The sequence below is a fragment of the Hyperolius riggenbachi genome, chromosome 3, assembly GCF_040937935.1.
Source record: "Hyperolius riggenbachi isolate aHypRig1 chromosome 3, aHypRig1.pri, whole genome shotgun sequence".
Taxonomy (NCBI): domain Eukaryota; kingdom Metazoa; phylum Chordata; class Amphibia; order Anura; family Hyperoliidae; genus Hyperolius; species Hyperolius riggenbachi.
This window is the reverse complement of record NC_090648.1, coordinates 195,517,641-195,537,595: the sequence shown is the minus strand read 5'-3', so window position 1 is coordinate 195,537,595 and position 19,955 is coordinate 195,517,641. Positions and strand designations below refer to the sequence as shown.

At 42.3% G+C, this 19,955-nt stretch overlaps 1 protein-coding gene across 4 annotated transcripts in view; it reads right to left on the bottom strand.

Annotated features, from left to right (window-relative positions):
• Positions 1 to 19,445, bottom strand: part of TCF12 (transcription factor 12) — a 291,989-nt gene extending 272,544 nt beyond the window's left edge. For 2 of the 4 annotated variants that reach the window (XM_068275507.1, XM_068275509.1), the window contains exons 1-3: positions 19,156 to 19,443; positions 18,405 to 18,498; positions 17,722 to 17,794 (exon numbers count right to left, since the gene is read on the bottom strand). In XM_068275507.1, the coding sequence (XP_068131608.1) occupies positions 17,722 to 17,794; positions 18,405 to 18,476 (145 nt within the window). In that variant the 5' untranslated portion in view covers positions 18,477 to 18,498; positions 19,156 to 19,443. Of the gene's footprint in view, positions 1 to 17,721; positions 17,795 to 18,404; positions 18,499 to 19,155 lie in introns of all 4 variants that reach the window. The other 2 variants (XM_068275505.1, XM_068275506.1) reach the window with 2 other exon arrangements.
• Between the last annotated feature and the right edge of the window lie 510 nt (positions 19,446 to 19,955).

Sequence of the window (19,955 nt, the reverse complement as noted above, 5' to 3'; positions counted from 1 at the left end):
CTTCCTCCAGCCCGTGGCAGGCAGGAGGTGCCCTCGCCGCCGCTCCGCAGGCTCCCGGTGGTCTCCGGTGGCCGACCCGACCTGGCCAGGCCGGCTGCCAGGTCGGGCTCTTCTGCGCTCCAAGGCCCGGAACTTCTGCGTCCCACGCCGGCGCGCTGACGTCATGCGCAGTACTTCGGGTCGGCCACCGGAGACCACCGGGAGCCTGCGGAGCGGCGGCGAGGGCACCTCCTGCCTGCCACGGGCTGGAGGAAGCCCCGGGTAAGTGGAATTTGATTTTTATTTTTTACCCACCCTCCCTGAACCTTCCCTTTAAAACATCACAGAGGAGAAAACTCAGGTGAAAAAGTGAATTGCATATGGCCCACTTTATCAAACGTTTGATAATTTACCTCATGGGTAAAATCTAATTTTGAATTCACTAAGGTGTTCTAGATCTATTGAATGTTTTATCGATAAAACATTCAACAAATATATAACACCTTAGTGAATTCAAAATTAGAGCACTATCTGAGATCTTTTCCAATCAGAGCTTTTAGCGTTTTTTTTAAAAAGGTTCCCATTGACTTGCATTAAAATCATGGAAAAAAAAAGCAGTAAAATTTCCACAATCAAATTTATTTTTTTGAAAAATCGCAATCTCAGCAATTTTACCACAATTTTAATGCAAGTCAATGGAAGCGCTTTTTAAACAATGCTCAGAAATCTCTGATGATCAGAAAAGCTCTCAGACAGCACTCAAAGTGTGTCTACAGCCTCAAAGTCTGCATAGAGCAGGAAGTAAAACGTCTCTGTTCCTTCACATCCCTTTCTTTAGCTTTACAAAACTGGCCCATTCAGGGATGGTAGGATGCATATGCAGCACTTAGAGTAACCACTCTGATCTCAGGAGCAGCTGGCAGTGATATTAAGCACCTTTAGCAGTGGAGCACATAGACAACTTAGATCAGATGCCAGGAGACAGAGCAATCAGTGTATATCAGTGCAATCGGATTCTGAATACAGCTTAGTGAAATATTTAAAAAGTGTGAATTTACCGTATTTTTCGGACTAGAAGACGGACTTCTTCCCCAAAACTATGCATCAAATTCAGAACCTATGGTAAAATGAGAGTACGCAGGGAAGTACTTACCCTGCAGTCACTCTCCTCTCCACCTCGCTTCAGTCCTGCTGATATAGACATGCTCCTCTCCACCTTGCTCCCCCCTGCAGCTGCTGGCGATATAGTGGTACACTACCTGCTGGTCTACAGCTTTGGGGTCCTCCATTCCTCATGGCCTCTGTACTTCCGTATTACTGGTTCTGTAACTGTAGCACCAGCAGCGCACGTCATGCAGGACACCGGCACACATGTGCCACTGGGGTTATAGTAACAGAGCCACTAATACGGAAGTACAGAGGCCATGAGGAATGGGTGACCCGGAGCTGTATAGTGGCAGGTGGTTCCATTGCACTGCTATATCAGCAGCTGCAGGAGGTGAAATCTATCCGCAGGGCCAGAACGAGAGAGAGAGAGAGAGAGAGAGAGAGAGGAGTGAGGTGGGGGGGGGGGGGGGGGGATCACGTAAGAGTTACTGAAATGTTAGTGTAGTGCAAATGTAGTGTAGTGTGTAGTGTTAGTGCATTTCAGTGTAGTGTAACTGTTGGGTGCAGTAGTGGTTAGTGTAGTGTAGTGCAGTGTAACTGGTGGGAGCAGCAGGGCTTAGTATAGTGTAGTGCAGCAGTGGTATTGGTGGGGGCAGCAGAGATTAGAGTAGTGTAGTGGTGTGACTGGTGGGTGCAGCATGAGTTAGTGTAGTGTAGCAGGTGGAGGCAGCAGGAGTTAATGTAGTGCAGTGCGATTGGTGGGGGCTGCAGGTGTTCGTGTAGCCTAGAGACAGCTTGGGGGGGGGGGGGGGGGGGGGGGGGAAGGACCATAAGACACCAGTGCACTATAGACGCACCAAGTTTACTATTTTTTTCCCCTGATTTTTTTCCTTCTAAACCTAGGTTTGTGTTGTAGTCCGGAGCGTCTTTCAGTGCAAAAAATACAGTAATATGGATAGTTTTTCTCTTAAGGTGTGTACACATGTACAATTGTTGTTATCCAAAAAGTATCAAGACTTGATCACTAAGGCGACAGTTCAAAGGTCAAGTGCTAGTCAGACCCTCCCTCTGCTAAAGCAAAGTGATGTGTCTGTTTCAATGGATAAAGGAGGAAGGACAACGGCGCAGAGTGTGATCAAGCTGCTTTCACTATGCGTGGTGAAGATGGGTACAATGAAGTCCATCGCATTGAGTCAACGCTGATGGTGGCAGCAGCCACACTGATATGCGACAATTTGGTTTCTTACTGCCAGGAAACTGCATCACATGTCAAATGCTGACCCGCTTGGATTTACAAATGCTGTTGTCTGGCTGCATTAAATGGCAGCGGAAAGCACTCAGTGGCCAGCAGATGGGAGCGTGAACTGCCCTGACAAGCGTGCCATTCAGCCTCCCATGTGGAGAAGGAAAAGCTAGCCATACACCAGTCAATAACAGCCTGACTGGACAACTGGTTAATTGCTCTACAAAGCAGAAATCAGCTGGGTCTCACCTTGCCTTTGGGCCCTGGCACACCAGAAAGCACTTCCACTGACTTGCATTAAAATGCGGTAAAATCGCAGCAATTTGCTGTGATTTTAATGCAAGTCAATGGAAGTGGTTTTTTTTTTTGTTTTTTTTTTTTTTTTTACAAAACCGACCCGCAAAATGCTCTCCAGTGTGCCAGAGGCTTTAACAAACTCAGGTTATGGCAGAAATCTGACAATCAATCCTACCACCCCTGCCACCAATGATACACCATTTAAAGAGGAGCTGTCAGCCCTACTATCTCAGGAAAAAAAAACAAATATAAGTAGATAAATATTTGCTCTACTTACATATGTATTGCACTGTCCATATTATGATTCCTGTGAATTTTATAAAGGAAAAGTTGAGAATCCTATTCTAGAAAGTATCCATATTTACTATGGCTATATTGAAGCCAGCCGTGCTGTAATATCCGCCCTTAGTCTCCTCTGCCTGATTTGCCCGCCCTTCACTATAGAAAGTGCATTGATTCAGCCTGAGAAATTTTGGCCAATCAGAGAGAGGAACAGAGGTATGGGAGGGGAAACCATGAGGGAAAGGGGCTTCAGCCAATCAGGCTGTATTAAGTCTGAGGGGAAGTAGAGAAGCATAAAAAAAAAAAAAAAAAAAAAAAAAAAAAACAGCATGCCCTGCAACTTCTCTTTTGTGTACCAAATGTTCTCTGCACCAAATAAGAGGACTGTAAACTGGGGAATGATAATTTATCAACAAGAAAAGTAATAGTGATTTTAACTTTTGGATTGCCTGATTAGCATCCTTATTACTGATTTATCAGATAAAAATAAAGAATTGATTTTTGATTTTATGCCCCACAGTTACTGTTTAAGGCAAAGCTTTCCATCCACAACTGCTCCTTGCCATCCTCAACAAAAATGTCTGCCCATTTCCAAATATCAATAGCTTCCTTATAATCAGCAACACCTGCAAGACTGTATCAAGGAGATAGGCCAAGTTGGAAAATGCAATGTGAAAACATGTATATGCAAAACACAAAATTATGTTACTGACATGTTATAAAGGTTAATTCCCGTGAACTTGTTAAAGTGAATCCGAGATAAACTTTTACTCATTGCATAATTGTGCTCCTTTCACATAGTTTATAGGGCATTCCTTAAGCCAAATACTTTTTTTCGGTTTGTTTTAACCTCCCTGGCGTTCTATTAAGATCGCCAGGGCGGCTGCGGGAGGGTTTTTTGTTAATTAAAAAAAAAACTTTTACATACAGCCAACTGAAAAGTTGGCTGCATGAAAGCCCACTAGAGGGCGCTCCGGATGCGTTCTTCTGATCGCCTCTGGCGATCAGAAGTAACAAGGAAGGCCGCAATGAGCAGCCTTCCTTTTTTCGCTTACCTTGTCGCCATGGCGACGAGTGGAGAGACGTCATGGACGTCAGCCGACGTCCTGACGTCAGCCGCCTCCGATCCAGCCCTCAGCGCTGGCCGGAACTGTTTGTTCCGGCTACGCTGGGCTCGGGCGGCTGGGGGGACCCTCTTTCGCCGGTGCATGCGGTGGATCGCCGCGCTGCGGCGGCGATCAGGTAGCACACGCGGCTGGCAAAGTTCCGGCTGCGTGTGCTCCTTTTTATTTCAGCAAAATCAGCCCAGCAGGGCCTGAGCTACACCCTCCGGCGGTAATGGACGAGCTGAGCTCGTCCAGACCGCTAAGGAGGTTAAAGAACAAGCGACACCCATGCTAACCTAGAAATAAAAAACACATATATAAAGTAGATAAATACTACTTCTACTTACATAACAGATGTATTGTGCTATCCATGTAATGGTTCCTGTGAATTTTATAAAGGAAAAGCAGAAAATCCTATTCTAGGCAGTGGCCATCTTGCCAAGCTGATGCTGACATCACATTCTCCATCACTCTCTCGTTTTCCTCCCTCCCTTCTCTTGCTCATTGTGTATTAGCTGCCCTGCTCCCAGAGTCTGCAGACACTTCCACTGAGGTGTATACTAACAACTGCACTTTTTTTTACACATCCAATCACTGAGTCACCTCAGCCTTGCTTGTAAACACAAGTAATCAGAGGGTGTTTCTGATAAGGAGCTAGGCAGGGAAATGGAAGATTAGGAATATATTCTAGATAAAAAGAACTCCCAGCATTCAACTCTTTGGCACTGTTTGGCACTCTAGCCAGTGCTCAAAAAGTATGTGATAACTACAAACCAGAACAGCAGAAAAAGTTTTGCAAGTTTTGAATGCAGGATTAGCATCTTTATCACTTAATACACTCAGACCAGTTGCTGTTAAAATTTGATTTTAATGGTGACAATGCCGCTTTAACACTAATTCCCTATAAACTAACCAAACCTCGCCCACAGCTCCTTTTGTGCCTTGGCACTGTAGCAAGGGCTTATGGGAGCTCAGTCTGGGCAGGAGGAGGAGGAGGTTACTAGCCATTGATTTCAGGGGTAGAGGGGAGGAGGGAGGAGAGGGGACTGAATTTACACATAGGCAAGCTGATAGCATCTCCAGCCCTCAGCCTGTGACAATGTGACAAACAGAACATGGCTGCCCTCATTGTATTACATGAATAAATAATCAAACTTTTGAAGCTGTTTGCAGCTAGATATGCTGTGTAAACTTTAGATAAGGTATATAGACAAGTTACTTGTTATAGTAAGTTTTTATCTCGGATCCGCTTTAAACACAACAAAAGCTGCAAAACAGAAGGAACAGCGTTGTTCCCTTTTATAAACTGAAACTACCCACGGCTTACCAATTCACTTAAAGACAGGAACTGACCTACAAACCGCAATGACAGCACCTCACTTTGACCAAGAGCCACAGAAACAATCAGGTCAGTGAGAGAAGACTTCAGCACAATGCATGTAGAACTAAAGAGCTAGTCAGCAATATAGCATCTAGGAAAAACATCAGCTTGGACCTACAAGGAAAGGAATGCATAAAAAAAAAAAAAAATATATATATATATATATATATATATATATATATATATATATATATATATATATATATATATATATATATATATATATATATATATATATATATATATATATATATATATATATATATATATATATATATATATATATATATATATACATATACATATACACACACATATATATAGATAGATAGATAGATAGATAGATAGATAGATAGATAGATAGATATAGGTTCAGGTACAAACTTATCCTCTACCTTCCTATATTTTACAGCTGACAAAGTATCACATTGCAACCTCAAATTATCCAAAATTCAGATGTCAGTTTATAAAGATGCAAAAGCAGTAGCATCTTTTAGGCAAAAATGCCTTTATAAAGATATGAAGTTGAAACTTGACTGATGCCACATGACAGTTTTTGGCAAAACAGCTTTGTCATCATTTAGTTTGTGAAGCATGTTCAAGTCTCTAACTGTATAACAGTGTGTGCTTGTCAGCAATCATAAACCTCTCCCACTCAGGGGCCTGACCTTCAGTCATCCACCAGCCACTAATCATAGCTCGTTTTTAGTGTTAAGGTGGCATATTTTCTTGCTTTGTCATTAGTTAGCCAGGTCACATGATGTCTCCCAAATCACGTGGGCCAATTTAGCAAATACAGTAAAGAACATCAGTATTGCTATGCTCAGCAGAGATTTCTTTCAATTTTACATAAGGACTTTTTACAAAAAAAAGAAAAAAAAAATTAGGCCAAGTTTATTTTTTGGAGGCATGGAAACTGTATAGCTGCAAAATATCCGCTAAGGCTAGGCATAGGTTAATCACATCATTTGTCTGTTTAGCTTTCCTTGAGGGCCTTTTTCCACTAGCGGCGTTTGCGATGCTGAATCGCAAAATCGCAAACCGCTAGTGATTTTGAAATCGCTACGGTTTGGTTTTTAACATAGGAATCGCGGGGCGATCTTTGCCGCGATTTTGCTATGCAGTGCATTGCATAGCAAAATCGTGAACGCAATCGCCGGGAAGTTTCCTGCACTTGTGATTCAGCAATTGCTAGCGTTTAGCACGAACGCTAGCGATTGCTAGTGGAAAAGTGCCCTGAAAGTGTTTCTTGGTGTGTGTGTGTGTGTGTGTGTGTGTGTGTGTGTGTGTGTGTGTGTGTGTGTGTGTGTGTGTGTGTGTGTGTGTGTGTGTGTGTGTGTGTGTGTGTGTGTGTGTGTGTGTGTGTGTGTGTGTGTGTGTGTGTGTGTGTGTGTGTGTGTGTCTATATCTCTATATCTATATACCTATCTCATGTATTGCTGCATGCAAAGGAAAAAAAAGAAAAAAACAAAAAAAAACACCCCTTACCTGGGGCTTCTACCAGTCCCCTGATTGTACTCCCGTGGACGGGAGCGCTCTGCGCATGCACAGTACGAAACAAACTCTACTGCGTATGCGCAAAACGTGCTCGCCCGCGACTCGCCAGTCGGCCAGCCAGAAAAAGGTCGCTGCGGGGGGCTTTTTTTTACCTCAGTTTAGGTTTCCGCTAAAGAGCCCATATACAGTACATGCAGATTCTGCTTATATACACTGAGCTACTGAGTTATTTGAGTGATTAGTACACACCTACAGTTAAATATGTCTAATTCACATGCTTGTGGGATGAGCCAGACTGTCACCCAATCAGAATACAGAGATGCGTCTAGCTTTCTCCATAGCACAGACCACTGTCCAGTGATTAGTTTGCAGCATCATTGTAGTGCATCTACTTCTACAGCCTGAAGTATATAACCCACTGTTGCACTATGGTTGGAGTACCAAGCATCTTTGATAGCGAGTGCCACGTGACCTCTTCCTAGTGCATCACTTTTTTTAATCCAGGTAGCTTAATTAAAGACAAAAGCTACAGTGAGAGGGATGTGAAAGCATTTTTTGTTTTTCTTATAAACTATGCCAATTTCCTTGCAGACCTGCTGATATTATGTCCCTTAAGCCTGCTACACACCTTCTCTTGATTGGACAGTTTTACCATTACCACATAGTATGAGAGCTCGCCTACAAAATCAGACCATAGTATCCATGCTATAAGAGTACCTCATGCTACAAGAGGTCGGTAAAACTGTCCAGTGATTGGACAATCAAAATGTAATGTGTGTACCAGACTTAATAATCAGCCACAGACCAAGAATGAATATGCTGCTGTGATGAAAGTTTGGCCATATTAGCCACATGTTTCTTTCACGTATGCAATTCGGACACTACTGCAGCCAAAAAGGAACAGCAAGACTACCAGGCAACTGCTATTCTTTGAAAGGAAATAAATATGTTAGCCTCCATATCCCTCGCACTACAGTGTGCCTTTAATTGGCAAGAGTTACAGGCAAAGGACAGAATACCTACAGTGGAGTTTTAATTACATTTAAAGAGACACTGAAGTGAAAAAAAAAAAAAAAAAAGTAGGATATAATGAATTGGTTGTGTAGTACGGTACAGTAGTTACTAGAACATTAGTAGCAAAGAAAATATTCTCATATTTTTATTTTCAGTTGTATAATGTTTTTTATAACATTGCATCATTCTAATATTTGCAGTTTACACACTACTCAGCATTCTAAATGATTTTACAGAGCAGGCCAGTGAACTATTGAACTGTTCTCTGGAGAGAAAAAGAAAATACAGTGACTGACCATTGAGATAACAAGCTTCAGAAGACAGAGCTCTCTGCAACTTTGAAAGTTGTGGAGCTCAATTTCTCTTTTACATAGATAATGAGTTGCTTAACTCTTCCTGTACTGGAAACAATATTAGACTTATGTCTCTGCTCCTAATGTTTTATTTCTTAGCTGTACTAAACATACAAATCATTTTTTTTCGCTTCAGTGTCTCTTTAATTTACCCAATAATAATACAATCATGCCAAATGATTTGTAGAAATCAAGCCCACATTAACCAGAGATGACCAATTCTGCAGCTAAGGCTAGCAGGACTGCATGGCAATGTGTATTAGTGAAACTGTGTTATTCAGTTATGTAGAATATGGCTTAGGTGAGAAATTACTAAATAAAGTTTAGTTTAGGATTGCGTTAATGGAAACCCAAGGTAAAAATAAAAGTGAAGAGATAAACAGATGTATCCATCCTAAATTATTTTTTTTCTTTTTTTTAGAATCCCAGTTCTCTTTTCTCTGTATCAGCTAAAAAAAAGGGGTCTATGGCTAAATGTGTGTATATATATATATATATATATAACACATTTAGCCATAGACCCTGAATAAGAATGCAGCTATTCTTGTCAGATCTGACAATAATGTCAGAAACACCTGATATGCTGCATGCTTGTTCAGGGTCTATGGCTAAATGTATTAAAGGCAAAAGATCAAAAGGATAGCCAGGCAACTTGTACTGCTTAAAAGCAAATAAATATGGCAGACTCCACATACCTCTCGCTACAGAAGTCCTTTAAGGCTGTAAACTCTAATCAGGATTACGTTATAGTGCAATTAGGTCCCAACTGGAGCGAAAATAACTTGCATACCTAATATTTAACACTTTCAGGCAAAAAATAAATAAAAATAACAAAAAAAAATAAATAAACCCACAAAAACCCCAACACAGCATACTTATTTGTGTGCTTGAAACTGTACATGCACATCTATTTCATCATGTCACCTTGGGTAAGCTTTAAGTAACATTTTGATTGAAAGTCAGAAATTTCAAGACTTTCTAAACAGGAGTTCAGTTGATAGCGATTAGCAGATTCCTGGAGGAAACCATATCTATGCAAAACCACAAGCCACATAGACAAGATGCCTCAGAATGCACACAGCAGGTGTGCAAGCTCCTTCAGCCAATGTGTCATACAAAGACGAACGCCATATACAGTTATTGGCAATATGTTTGCTCAACTGTGTAGCATCTATTAAGGTGCCCATTAACGGTACCATTTTTTTTTTTACTAAATACGATCATTCAAATCGCATCAAAAGATCGCAACTAATAAGGCAATTATCGATTGTTCACATTTACTGAATGATTCTTTCTTCAAATTTGACCATAAAATCCAACTTTTGGATCGATTTTATCCTATTTAGCAAGTGACCAAAGAAACGTTCCTTATCGATTGCCTTCATAAACGGCAAACTTTCTAGACAATTAGATTGTAAAAATTGCATCGAAAGATCACATATTGTGAAAAAATAAATAAATTGTACCATTGGGCACCTTAACCTCCCGAGCGATAATCCGGAGCTGAGCTCGGGGTATGTCGCGCAGGAGGAGTTCTCAGGCCCTGGTGGGCCGATTTGCATAATTTTTTTTTGTTACACGCAGCTAGCACTTTGCTAGCTGTGTGTAACTTCCGATCGCTGCTGCTCGCCGCCGATACGCCGCCGTACCGCGCAGCCCCCCCCCCCCCGCCCTCCCTGACCCCTTTCGCAGCCTGGCCAATCAGTGCCAGGCAGCGCTGAGGGGTGGATCGGGACTCCCTCTGACGTCACGACGTCCATGACGTCGGTGACGTCATCCCGCCCGGTCGCCATGGCGACCGGGGAAGCCCAGCAGGAAATCCCGTTCTGAACGGGATTTCCTGCTTACTCTGATCGCCGAAGGCGATCGGAGTGGGTGGGGGGATGCCGCTGGGCAGCGGCTATCATGTAGCGAGCCCAGGGCTCGCTACATGATTTAAAAAATAAAAAATGTAAAAAAAAGTGCTGCGCCCCCTCCTGGGCGATCTTATTGTATCGCCCAGAGGGTTAAAGAGGAGCTGTCAGCCATACTATCTCAGGAAAAAACAAATATATAAGTAGATAAATATTTGCTCTACTTACATATGTATTGCACTGTCCACGTTATGATTCCTGTGAATTTTATGAAGGAAAAGTAGAGAATCCTATTCAGTGTTCTCCCCAGAATTTTTTTCCAGCCGGGTGGCATGAAAAAGTAGCTGGGTGGGGGGAAATGCAGGTTCGGCGCTTCTCTGCACAACTCTGCTTACAGTATAAGAGGCGGATGAGGAGGCAAGCTGATGATAGCCGGGTGGTCACGAAAATTAGCCGGGTGGAGCACCTGGCTAAAAGAGCCTGGGGAGAACACTGCTATTCTAGACAGTTTTCATATTTACTGTGGCTATTTTGAAGCCAGTCGTGATGTAAAATCCGCCCTTAGGCCTGGTGCACACCAAAACACGCTAGCAGATCCGCAAAATGCTAGCAGATTTTGAAACGCTTTTTCTTCTTTTTCTGTAGCGTTTCACCTAGCATTTTGCGGTTTTGTGAAGCGGTTTTGGTGTAGTAGATTTCATATATTGTTACAGTAAAGCTGTTACTGAACAGCTTCTGTAACAAAAACGCCGGCAAAACCGCTCTAAACAGGCGTTTTTCAGAGCGGTTTGCGTTTTTCCTATACTCAACATTGAGGCAGAAACGCATCCGCAATCCAAAAAATGCCTCACCCCGGGAGGATTTGTTTCTGGAAAACGCCTCACGCTCTGGTGTGAACCACCCCATTGAGATACATTGACCAAGCGTATCCACAGCCGCAAGCGGCTGCAGAAACGCTGAAAAAGCCGCTTGGTGTGCACCAGCCCTTAGTCTCCTCTGCCTGATTTGCCCGCCCTTCACTATAGAAAGTGCATTGTTTCAGCCTGAGAAATTTAAGCCAATCAGAGAGGAACAGAGGTGTGGGAGGGGAAAACAGGAGGGAAAGAGGCTTCAGCCAATCAGGCTGCATTAGTTAAGTCTGAGTGGAAGTACAGAAGCAAAAAAAATTTCTGTGTACCAAATAAGAGTCAGGTAAATTGGGGAATGATAATTTATCAACAAGAAAAGTAATAGTGATTTTAAACTTTTGGATTGCCTGATCAGCATCCTTATTACTTGTTTACCAGATAAAAAAAGAATTGCTTTTTGATTTTATGCCCGACAGTTACACTTTAAAAGGGGCACTATGCACATATTAAAAAAAAAATAAAAAAAATTTGCCAAACAAACAAATAAGAAGTAAGTTTTGTCCACAGTAAAATGAGCCATAAATAACTTTTCTCCTATGTTGCTGTCACTTACAGTAGGTTAGTAGAAATCTGACAGAAGTGACAGGTTTTGGACTAGCCCATCTCTTCATAGGGGATTCTCAACAAGGCTTTTATGCTTTATAAAAAGATATTCCCTAAAAAGAATTTAACCAATGATACTGGCCAGCTTCCCTGCTCGCTATGCAGTTTTTTGGCAGTTGGACAGAGAAACTGCCATTCACTAAGTGCTTTTAAATAAATCCCTGAGAATCCCCTATGAAGAGATGGACTAGTCCAAAACCTGTCGCTTCTGTAGATTTCTACTGCCTACTGTAAGTGACAGCAACATAGGAGAAAAGTAATTTATGGCTCATTTTACTCTAAAAAAATGTACTTTTTATTTGTACGTTTGCACATATTTTAAATTTTACAATTTTTCACCATAGTGCCCCTTTAAGAGAGCACCCTAGCCCCTACAGCCAGCTGTGTTTGGTGAACAGCCACCAGCCATGCTGGACTTTTTCAGTTGACTGTTATTGCTCTACCCCTCAGCATGAAAGTCCCTGCTCATCCACCCCCTCTTCAGCACCATGGATGCAACAGGTCAGTCAAGTGTGTATGTAATCATTGCATGTGGGTAGATGCTAATCATTTCTGTTTGCATACACAATGTATGCCGTTTGGAAATGACCCAATCAAAACACACTTCCTGTCAATTATGATTTGCCCAATTCCAAGTTGCATACAATTTTCATTAACTTTGCATGGAAGCCAGAATTATTTGCATCCCATTGACTAGCTCAATAATTGCTATGCAGAGTTAATAAGAATAATGGTTGTCCCCGACTTCCGAACAACCCACCCAAAAATATTAAATTTGATGCTGCGGGGAGGGGGGGGGGGGGGGAGAGAGAATTAAAAAGACCTTGTCAGAATTGATTAAAAAAAACAAGAACAAAAAAGGATTTTAGGCACTTGACTACTACAGGTTGTGTTCTCCTCATGGACCAGAGCGATTTTCACATTTGAGCACTCCTCCCATTCATTCACTAATGACTTTGTCACATCTAAATGATCTATACATTTTTTCTTTTTTGTAATTGCTTTACTTTCTATGCATTTTAAAAAGGGAAAACAATAAGGAAAAAATGGAAATACACACTCATTTTTCAGCACCTATAGTTTTAAAATAAACAAGGTAACTGTAGTTAAAAACTACCCATGTTATTTGCCTTTTTGTCCCGGTTATCACAACCTTGAAATTATGTACTTAGTACAATGTATAGCGAAAATATTTTTGGAAATATAGGTGTACATTGACTTACAAGTTGGCGATAACGAACCTTAGCCGCAGCGGGGGACCGGAAGATCGTTCCGTGACGGCACAGCACAGGGCAGCTGCAGGGGGGCAGCAGAAGCCCCAGGTAAGTGAAATTCTGGTCATTTCAGGTTTCCTTTAAATGCTGTCACTCTGTTTTTCTCTTTTTAACAAGTGTTTTATTTTGGCAACTATGGGGGCATGGAAGGGACAGAAAGGGGTTTTTACTTGTAGGTGTAGAATTTTTTTTTATTGTAGTACACTTTCAAATTTGTCCACTAGATGGTGCTTTTCTGCATAGAAAGCTGAATCAGCTTTCTAAGCAGAAAAGAAAGTGAAAGTTCGTTTTTTTGGTTTTTTTTACCCACACTGTTTGTTACAACAGAGATCATTAATTATTCACACACTGATTGGCTTAAGGAGCATATGTTCCCTTTCACCAATCTGTGCATAACAGCCAGTGATGGGGGCGCGAGCATAGAAATCCGAAGACTAGTATCTACACCCCTGGGGCTTTACAAGATCTCCTGTGAAGCATAGATATACTCCCCCAATCAGCAGATCTGATTCAATGGCGTTCTGCTGTGGTACATTGGGGGCACAGGTGTACTGAGGTGACACAGAGGGGGACACTGAAGGCACATGGAACCGAGATGACACAGGTGGGGACACTGGAGGCACAGGGAGACAAAGTTGGCAGTGTTTTGACTTATGGATAGATTCAGGTTAAGAACAAACCCACAGTCCCTATCACATTTGATAACTGGGGACTACGGTACCTGTCGTTAGATCATGGTTGGCAAAACCCAAATACTATAGAATCTTTACACAACACAAAAGCTCCGTACACAAGCAAGATTAAATGCAGCAACATCTGTTGATAGAAACTGCCTGGGGCAAGAATCTAGCTGGTATCTAGTGTGTGTACATCTGCACCTCAACACACTTGAAGATCAGGCATATTGAATATTTTGTGACTACCGAGTGAATTCTTCTCCCACTCACCCCACCCACAGGAAGATGTTCCATCATGAGCTGCCCGCAGGCTAATGACACGTCTGTACAGAATGATGCCCCAAACTGTTGCCTGAGAGATCAAGTCCCAATCTCTGCAGGGTGATAGCCCTTGCTCGTGTGTGCGAGCCTTTCAGCTTGTACACAACGTCTGCTGAAATACTGTCTGCTGAAATAATGCCCAATGGCATTATTGAGAAGACAAACTTCAGGTGAGTGTGTGATGATAAATTGAGATGGTCCAGCATTAATAATACACACATTGCTAAACCAACACTCTTATTTTATACAGTAGACTCCCTTTATAGTAAACTCTAAGGGATAAGAAAATTAGAGTTTTGTCAGGTACTGCAGAGATCATTCATTAGGAAAAGAGCCAACAAGGCACTCATCAGCCTTTCTAGTAGAAAAAAAAGTCTATGGGCATCTTAAAAAGACCCTGTAAGCAAAGGGATATAGAAATGCTACCATATGTATTTCCTTTTAACCTGCCTGGCGTTCTATTAAGATCGCCAGGCAGGCTGCGGGAGGGTTTTTTTTTAATAAAAAAAAAACTATTTCATGCAGCCAACTGAAAGTTGGCTGCATGAAAGCCCACTAGAGGGCGCTCCGGAGGCGATCTTCCGATCGCCTCCGGCGCCCAGAATAAACAAGGAAGGCCGCAATGAGCGGCCTTCCTTGTTTTGCTTATATCGTCGCCATAGCGACGAGCGGAGTGACGTCATCGACGTCAGCCGACGTCGTGACGTCAGCCGCCTCCGATCCAGCCCTTAGCGCTGGCCGGAACTTTTTGTTCCGGCTGCGCAGGGCTCAGGCGGCTAGGGGGGCCCTCTTTCGCCGCTGCTCGCGGCGAATCGCCGCAGAGCGGCGGCGATCAGGCAGCACACGCGGCTGGCAAAGTGCCGGCTGCGTGTGCTGCTTTTTATTTCAGCCAAATCGGCCCAGCAGGGCCTGAGCGGCAGCCTCCGGCGGTACTGGACGAGCTGTGCTCGTCCAGACCGCCCAGCAGGTTACAGTGAACCTGAGGTGAGAGTAATTTGGAGCTGCCATATTTGTTTCCTTTTAAACAATACCAGTTTCCTGCCAGACCTGCTGACCTATTTGGCTGCAGTAGTGTCTGAAGTACACCTGAAATAAGCATGCAACTGAACTTTGTCAGTTCTGACAATATTGTCAGAAACACCTGATCTGCATATTCTTGTTCAGGGTCTATGGCAGAGAGTACTAGAGGCAGAGGAACAGCAGGAAAGCCAGGCAACTAGTATTGCTTAAAAAGGAAATAAATATGGCAGCCTCCATATAACTCACCTCGGTTTTAATTTAAACATACTAATTTCCTGGCTGTCCTGCTGAACTTTGTGGCTTAAGTAATGTCTAAATCACAAGCATTCAACACATGGCTAGTGTCAGGCTTAGTCAGAAAGCCTGCGCACTTGTTCAGAATCAATGTTAACTGCGGCTATAGCTGTGTCCAGTGGGCATTTTGGCCACTGCCTGATAAATATTGGAATTAGGCGGTGCAGATATAAGTAGAGGGAGAGTTTAGAGCAAAGGCAGCGCTGACGTTGGTGGATGTTGCAGTGGGGAGATGGAGGGGGGGGGGTAGAGAGTTAGTATGAGAATACGGTTAGGGTTAGAAATGATAAAAATATTAGTAAAAATTAAAAATATTCCATCATACAATGCCAAGTTCACACACGCAGAAAAATAACCTAACTTTGGCTTTCACACAGGATTCTGGCAATAGCAGTAACAGTCTCGCGTTCTACCAATCCAAAAAAAAGGCTCTATTCTGTGACACTGATGGATGGGACTTACAAATACAAAATGATTAATGGAGCAACTTGATGTAAAAACCATTTATAAAATAAATATTTGGAAACACCCATAAGAGTGAAAACTCCAATAATTAAAGAAAGGCCATGCAACCTTTACTTTTTTTTCAGAAAAAGCAAAATGATTATGTCAATCACATTTAATCAAGCTTTTTAAAGGGAAATATGTTTATATGCATGAGAGAGAGGGGAGAGGAAAGAGAAATAATATACAAACATGTTAATGCTATCGATTCAGTTCTATTAACGTTACACCTCTTATAAAGCTAAGCTTGGCAGCACTGCTACTGAGACACACCAGCTAAAAAATGGTGCACCCTTCCATCTTTAGGAAACCATGGGAAATAGTTTAAGCTCATTAACAACATAGTTTTTAAGCTTTTAAAATATTGTACTTGCAAATGGTTCTAACAAGTTCTCCCAAATGCCTAACTGTATAAAAAGCCATGTGTTGCCATACATCATGTTACTGCAACTTTAGCAACATATCTCCAGTTATGCCTTGAGAATGAATGACAAGGCGGATGTGTGAATTCTTACAAGTTAACAGATTTTTAATAAGGAAGCAAATTTCAGTTGACAATGATTTGATTTGTCAGAAAAGAAAAATTCTGAATCCAGTGCAACATTTAACTTTGCATGCAAACACCCTCACAATGTTGTAAAAAAGGGTTATTAGTTTAATAGGTTGTCGTAAGCATGTGCTACAATAATTAAGTGTATTCTCCCACAGCACATCATCATTTACCACTTTCACCTTAGACTAGATAAGCATTTTGTACAAGACAAACCTAATGTTGTTACATCGGGAGTAGACTCAATAATACAACTAAATTCAAATAGTGCAATGTATAGTGCTTAGAAGCAAAGGTCAAGACAAAAAAAGCAAAGCTTACTAAGCAAATCACCAAAGACTTTATTATACATTCTGGAAGCAAACAATACTTTACTGGGGACTAAAATGCACTACATATTGAATTAATGTCATATTTTAACTGTTGTAAAGACATATTTCAAGCAGAAAACTAAGAAATAAATCATGAAACCGTCTGCCAAATATTTCCATATTGCCAGGCAAAGTAAGACAACACTGCAAAGGTTACTTAATCCATCACAATCCTGTATCTAGCCAAATGTACGGTATATTTCAGCAGAATGTCACCAATCAACAGTAGAAAACCGTAACCAAGGACTTTACTACAGCTTGGCCAAAAGGTATATTAAAAATGTTGAGCTATTACAGATGAAAGTGTTTTACATAGCACTTATTCAAGAAAGTCATTATATGTACATAGATGAAAGTACACAAAATTATCAGGAAAAAACCGTATCAGAAAATAAAGGGATTTTTGATATTTTTATGATAGTTTGTTTAGATAACATCTCATACTGTCATAATGCCATTTGTCTTGTCGGCTACATCTGGCTACCCAAGCTGCATGCAGCAAACCATGTGGAAGCAATTTGCAGGCTATCCATGTTCATTCCATCAGATTTAGTAATCAAATCTTGTTTCTTCCTTCTCTTCAACCAAGTCATAAAACTGTATCTCTGAAGAGGATTAACACGTGCTTCAAAATAATGTACAGAGCTCTCATCTAATTCTTTGTCCAAAATCCTTGTTTTGACAAAATACTTTGAAAGGTAGAACCCATTTCTAAGCACATCAGTATCAGAGTCATAACAAATAGCCACATGCACACAAAGCTGTACTTCCACACCAAGTTGTGCCAAAAAGATCAGTCAATAAATTATAGCACTGGCAAAAACAATTAAAAAAATAGCTTATTTTATTTGATTAAAAATAAGTTTACATATTTTCAAACCACATGAGAACTGACATGCACATCTGTTTACATGTGCAAAGTGTGTGACAAAAAAATGTGAAATAGTGATGTCACAAAACAAACCTGAGAAGTCAAATGACAAAAGCACTAAAACTAGCGGCAACAAAAATCGTCTCCCCTATACACAAGAATACCTGCAGAATGTACCGTAAGCACAGAAATAAATCTCATTTTAGCCATTCTTACCAGATCCACTGAACTGACTGCTTCCTAGTGTAGTTGGTCTGGTTTTCCCACTATTAACAGGTGGAGAAAACATCTGCAAAACATAAAGAGAATTCTGACTTAGATTCAGTGTATTTAAACAGACATTGCAACACACTTTACAAGCCAGCTACATGCATCTGATCTTTAACAAGCAAGTATTGATACACCTGCAGAAAGGTAATGTTTAGTAATAAACATTAGGTTTTATGTAGTACACAATCCCTACAGCAGAATAAAATATTACTTTTTGTGTATATAGAAAGGTAACAAAATTGTAGCCAGCTTATCAGGGCTGATACTAAATATCCAGAAATGCATATTCATAGAAAGTATATCGATTTAAGAAATGTTAATATTGAAGCAACAAGTTTCAATCAAACAGTGGTCCAAAATGACCACCAGTTTAGAGAATAATCAGTTACTGCGGCAGTTTAGAAAATAATCTCATACTACTAAAGCTTTACATTTTAGGTTGAAAATAGTGCAAAAAAATCTAACCATGGACTTCTGAATTAACAGCCTCAGTTATAATCCATTCAACAATTACATAGCAAAAGTCTAGACATGACTTCAAAGTCAAGGTGTCTAGCAGTCAGTCACTAGGCTGCTTGCTGCATTATCTCTCTCTTCTTCCCCATGTGATAGAAACCGTAATATCATACCGCACTGAAATCCAGGAGGTCACTCAGCTCCTTATCCGTGCCTATAGCGGCCATCCGCTGCTGAGGATTCATCTCCAGCCACTCAGATCAGCTCCTAGAGTGAGAGAGAGAAAGACACTTACTAACTGCATGACAGATAACCCCCTGGTTAGTTAGTACTTCTGCCACTGCCTGCCTTCCTCATCAGTCCATCTGACACTAAGATGAAGGGAGGAGTATATACAGGCAGAGGGGACTCACATTCAATCTCCCCAAAAGAAACTATCAGCAGCTGAGAAGAAGTTATTAGCCCTCGCTAGGTCTGCTGAACCATGGCCTAAGAGGGTTTTCTGGTCCTTGTCTGCCCCTTACGCACTCCTAGGAGTTCTGGATCACCATGAGCTTGCTGGACAATCTGTAACTCCTGATGTATAAGAGAAATGCTCTCCAGACAGACAAGAAAGCCAGCCTGAAGTGACTCACCACCATCCTCCTTCAGGCAACAATAGAGCTGGCAGCAAGTTGGGCTGCAAGTTGCTTCTTTCCCTGAGTGAGACTTGGAGGAGGCAGAAGACAGGCAGCAAAGGGAGCTGTCACACTGTACATGTCACTGGAGGGTCCCCACATGAGGAGGGCTCCATCACCCAGACACACAGGGCAGTGCTATATGCCTGCAGGTGGGCATCACAGCCCCCTGGCTACTAGTGCAAGCAGGGCAGCCCTCTACAGAACACACTACCTGCACACTGGCCACTGCTGCCCCCTCATTCACCTTTTTTCCGTTTAACCATCCAACAAATGGATTGAAGTTTTAGGGAGTCCCGGTCCAGCCTCCTCCCTCCTGCTTGGCGGCTGCAGGCTCTGTCCCGTCCGCGACACAAGGGCCTGACTGCTCCCCCGCTTTCCGAGGCTTTGGGGTCTTTTCGCCGCACGGAAGGGTTTTCTTTTCACCCGATAGGAACTTGTGGGTCTCCCTCAGGCAGACATTTTTTTTCGTTCTCGTCGAGCCTCAGCACCACGTTAGCTCCAAATGATGTATTCCTCCGCCGGTGCCAGAGCCGGAGCTTCTTTTTTTCTTGTTAACTCTTCCGCTGCCCAAACGCAGCCCCCTGTCAGGAGAAAGTAAAGATCCGGAGGCAGAGAGCTGTGAGGAGAGGAGGCGGAGGGATACAGGGGAGCTTATTGCTCAGGGGATGCTGAGCTAGGAGGGCGCAGCTCGGGGCTTGCTGCTGGCCTTATTCTTGACACGACAGAATCTAGGCCCGGGCGGGATTGTCTTCTCTTCACAGCCCGTCTGAGGACGGCGCTAATTGGAGACGTGTGCGCGTCCTTTGCAGAAGGGGTCGGTCATGGGGAGAGCAGCTGCAGCGGCGGGGGGTCCTCTGGGGTTAGCAGCAGTCGCTCTATGGCAGACGCGCAGATCGATGCTGTCAGGAATTGTTGATAAATGCACTGTCAAAACAGCATTCGGCCTTATTAGCGCCGGTAAACTCAGTAGTCTAAGCAAGCGCGTTGCTTCGGCTTTCAATGCAGCTTTGTGTATGTCCTGCGGGACTCACGCAGACTTATATG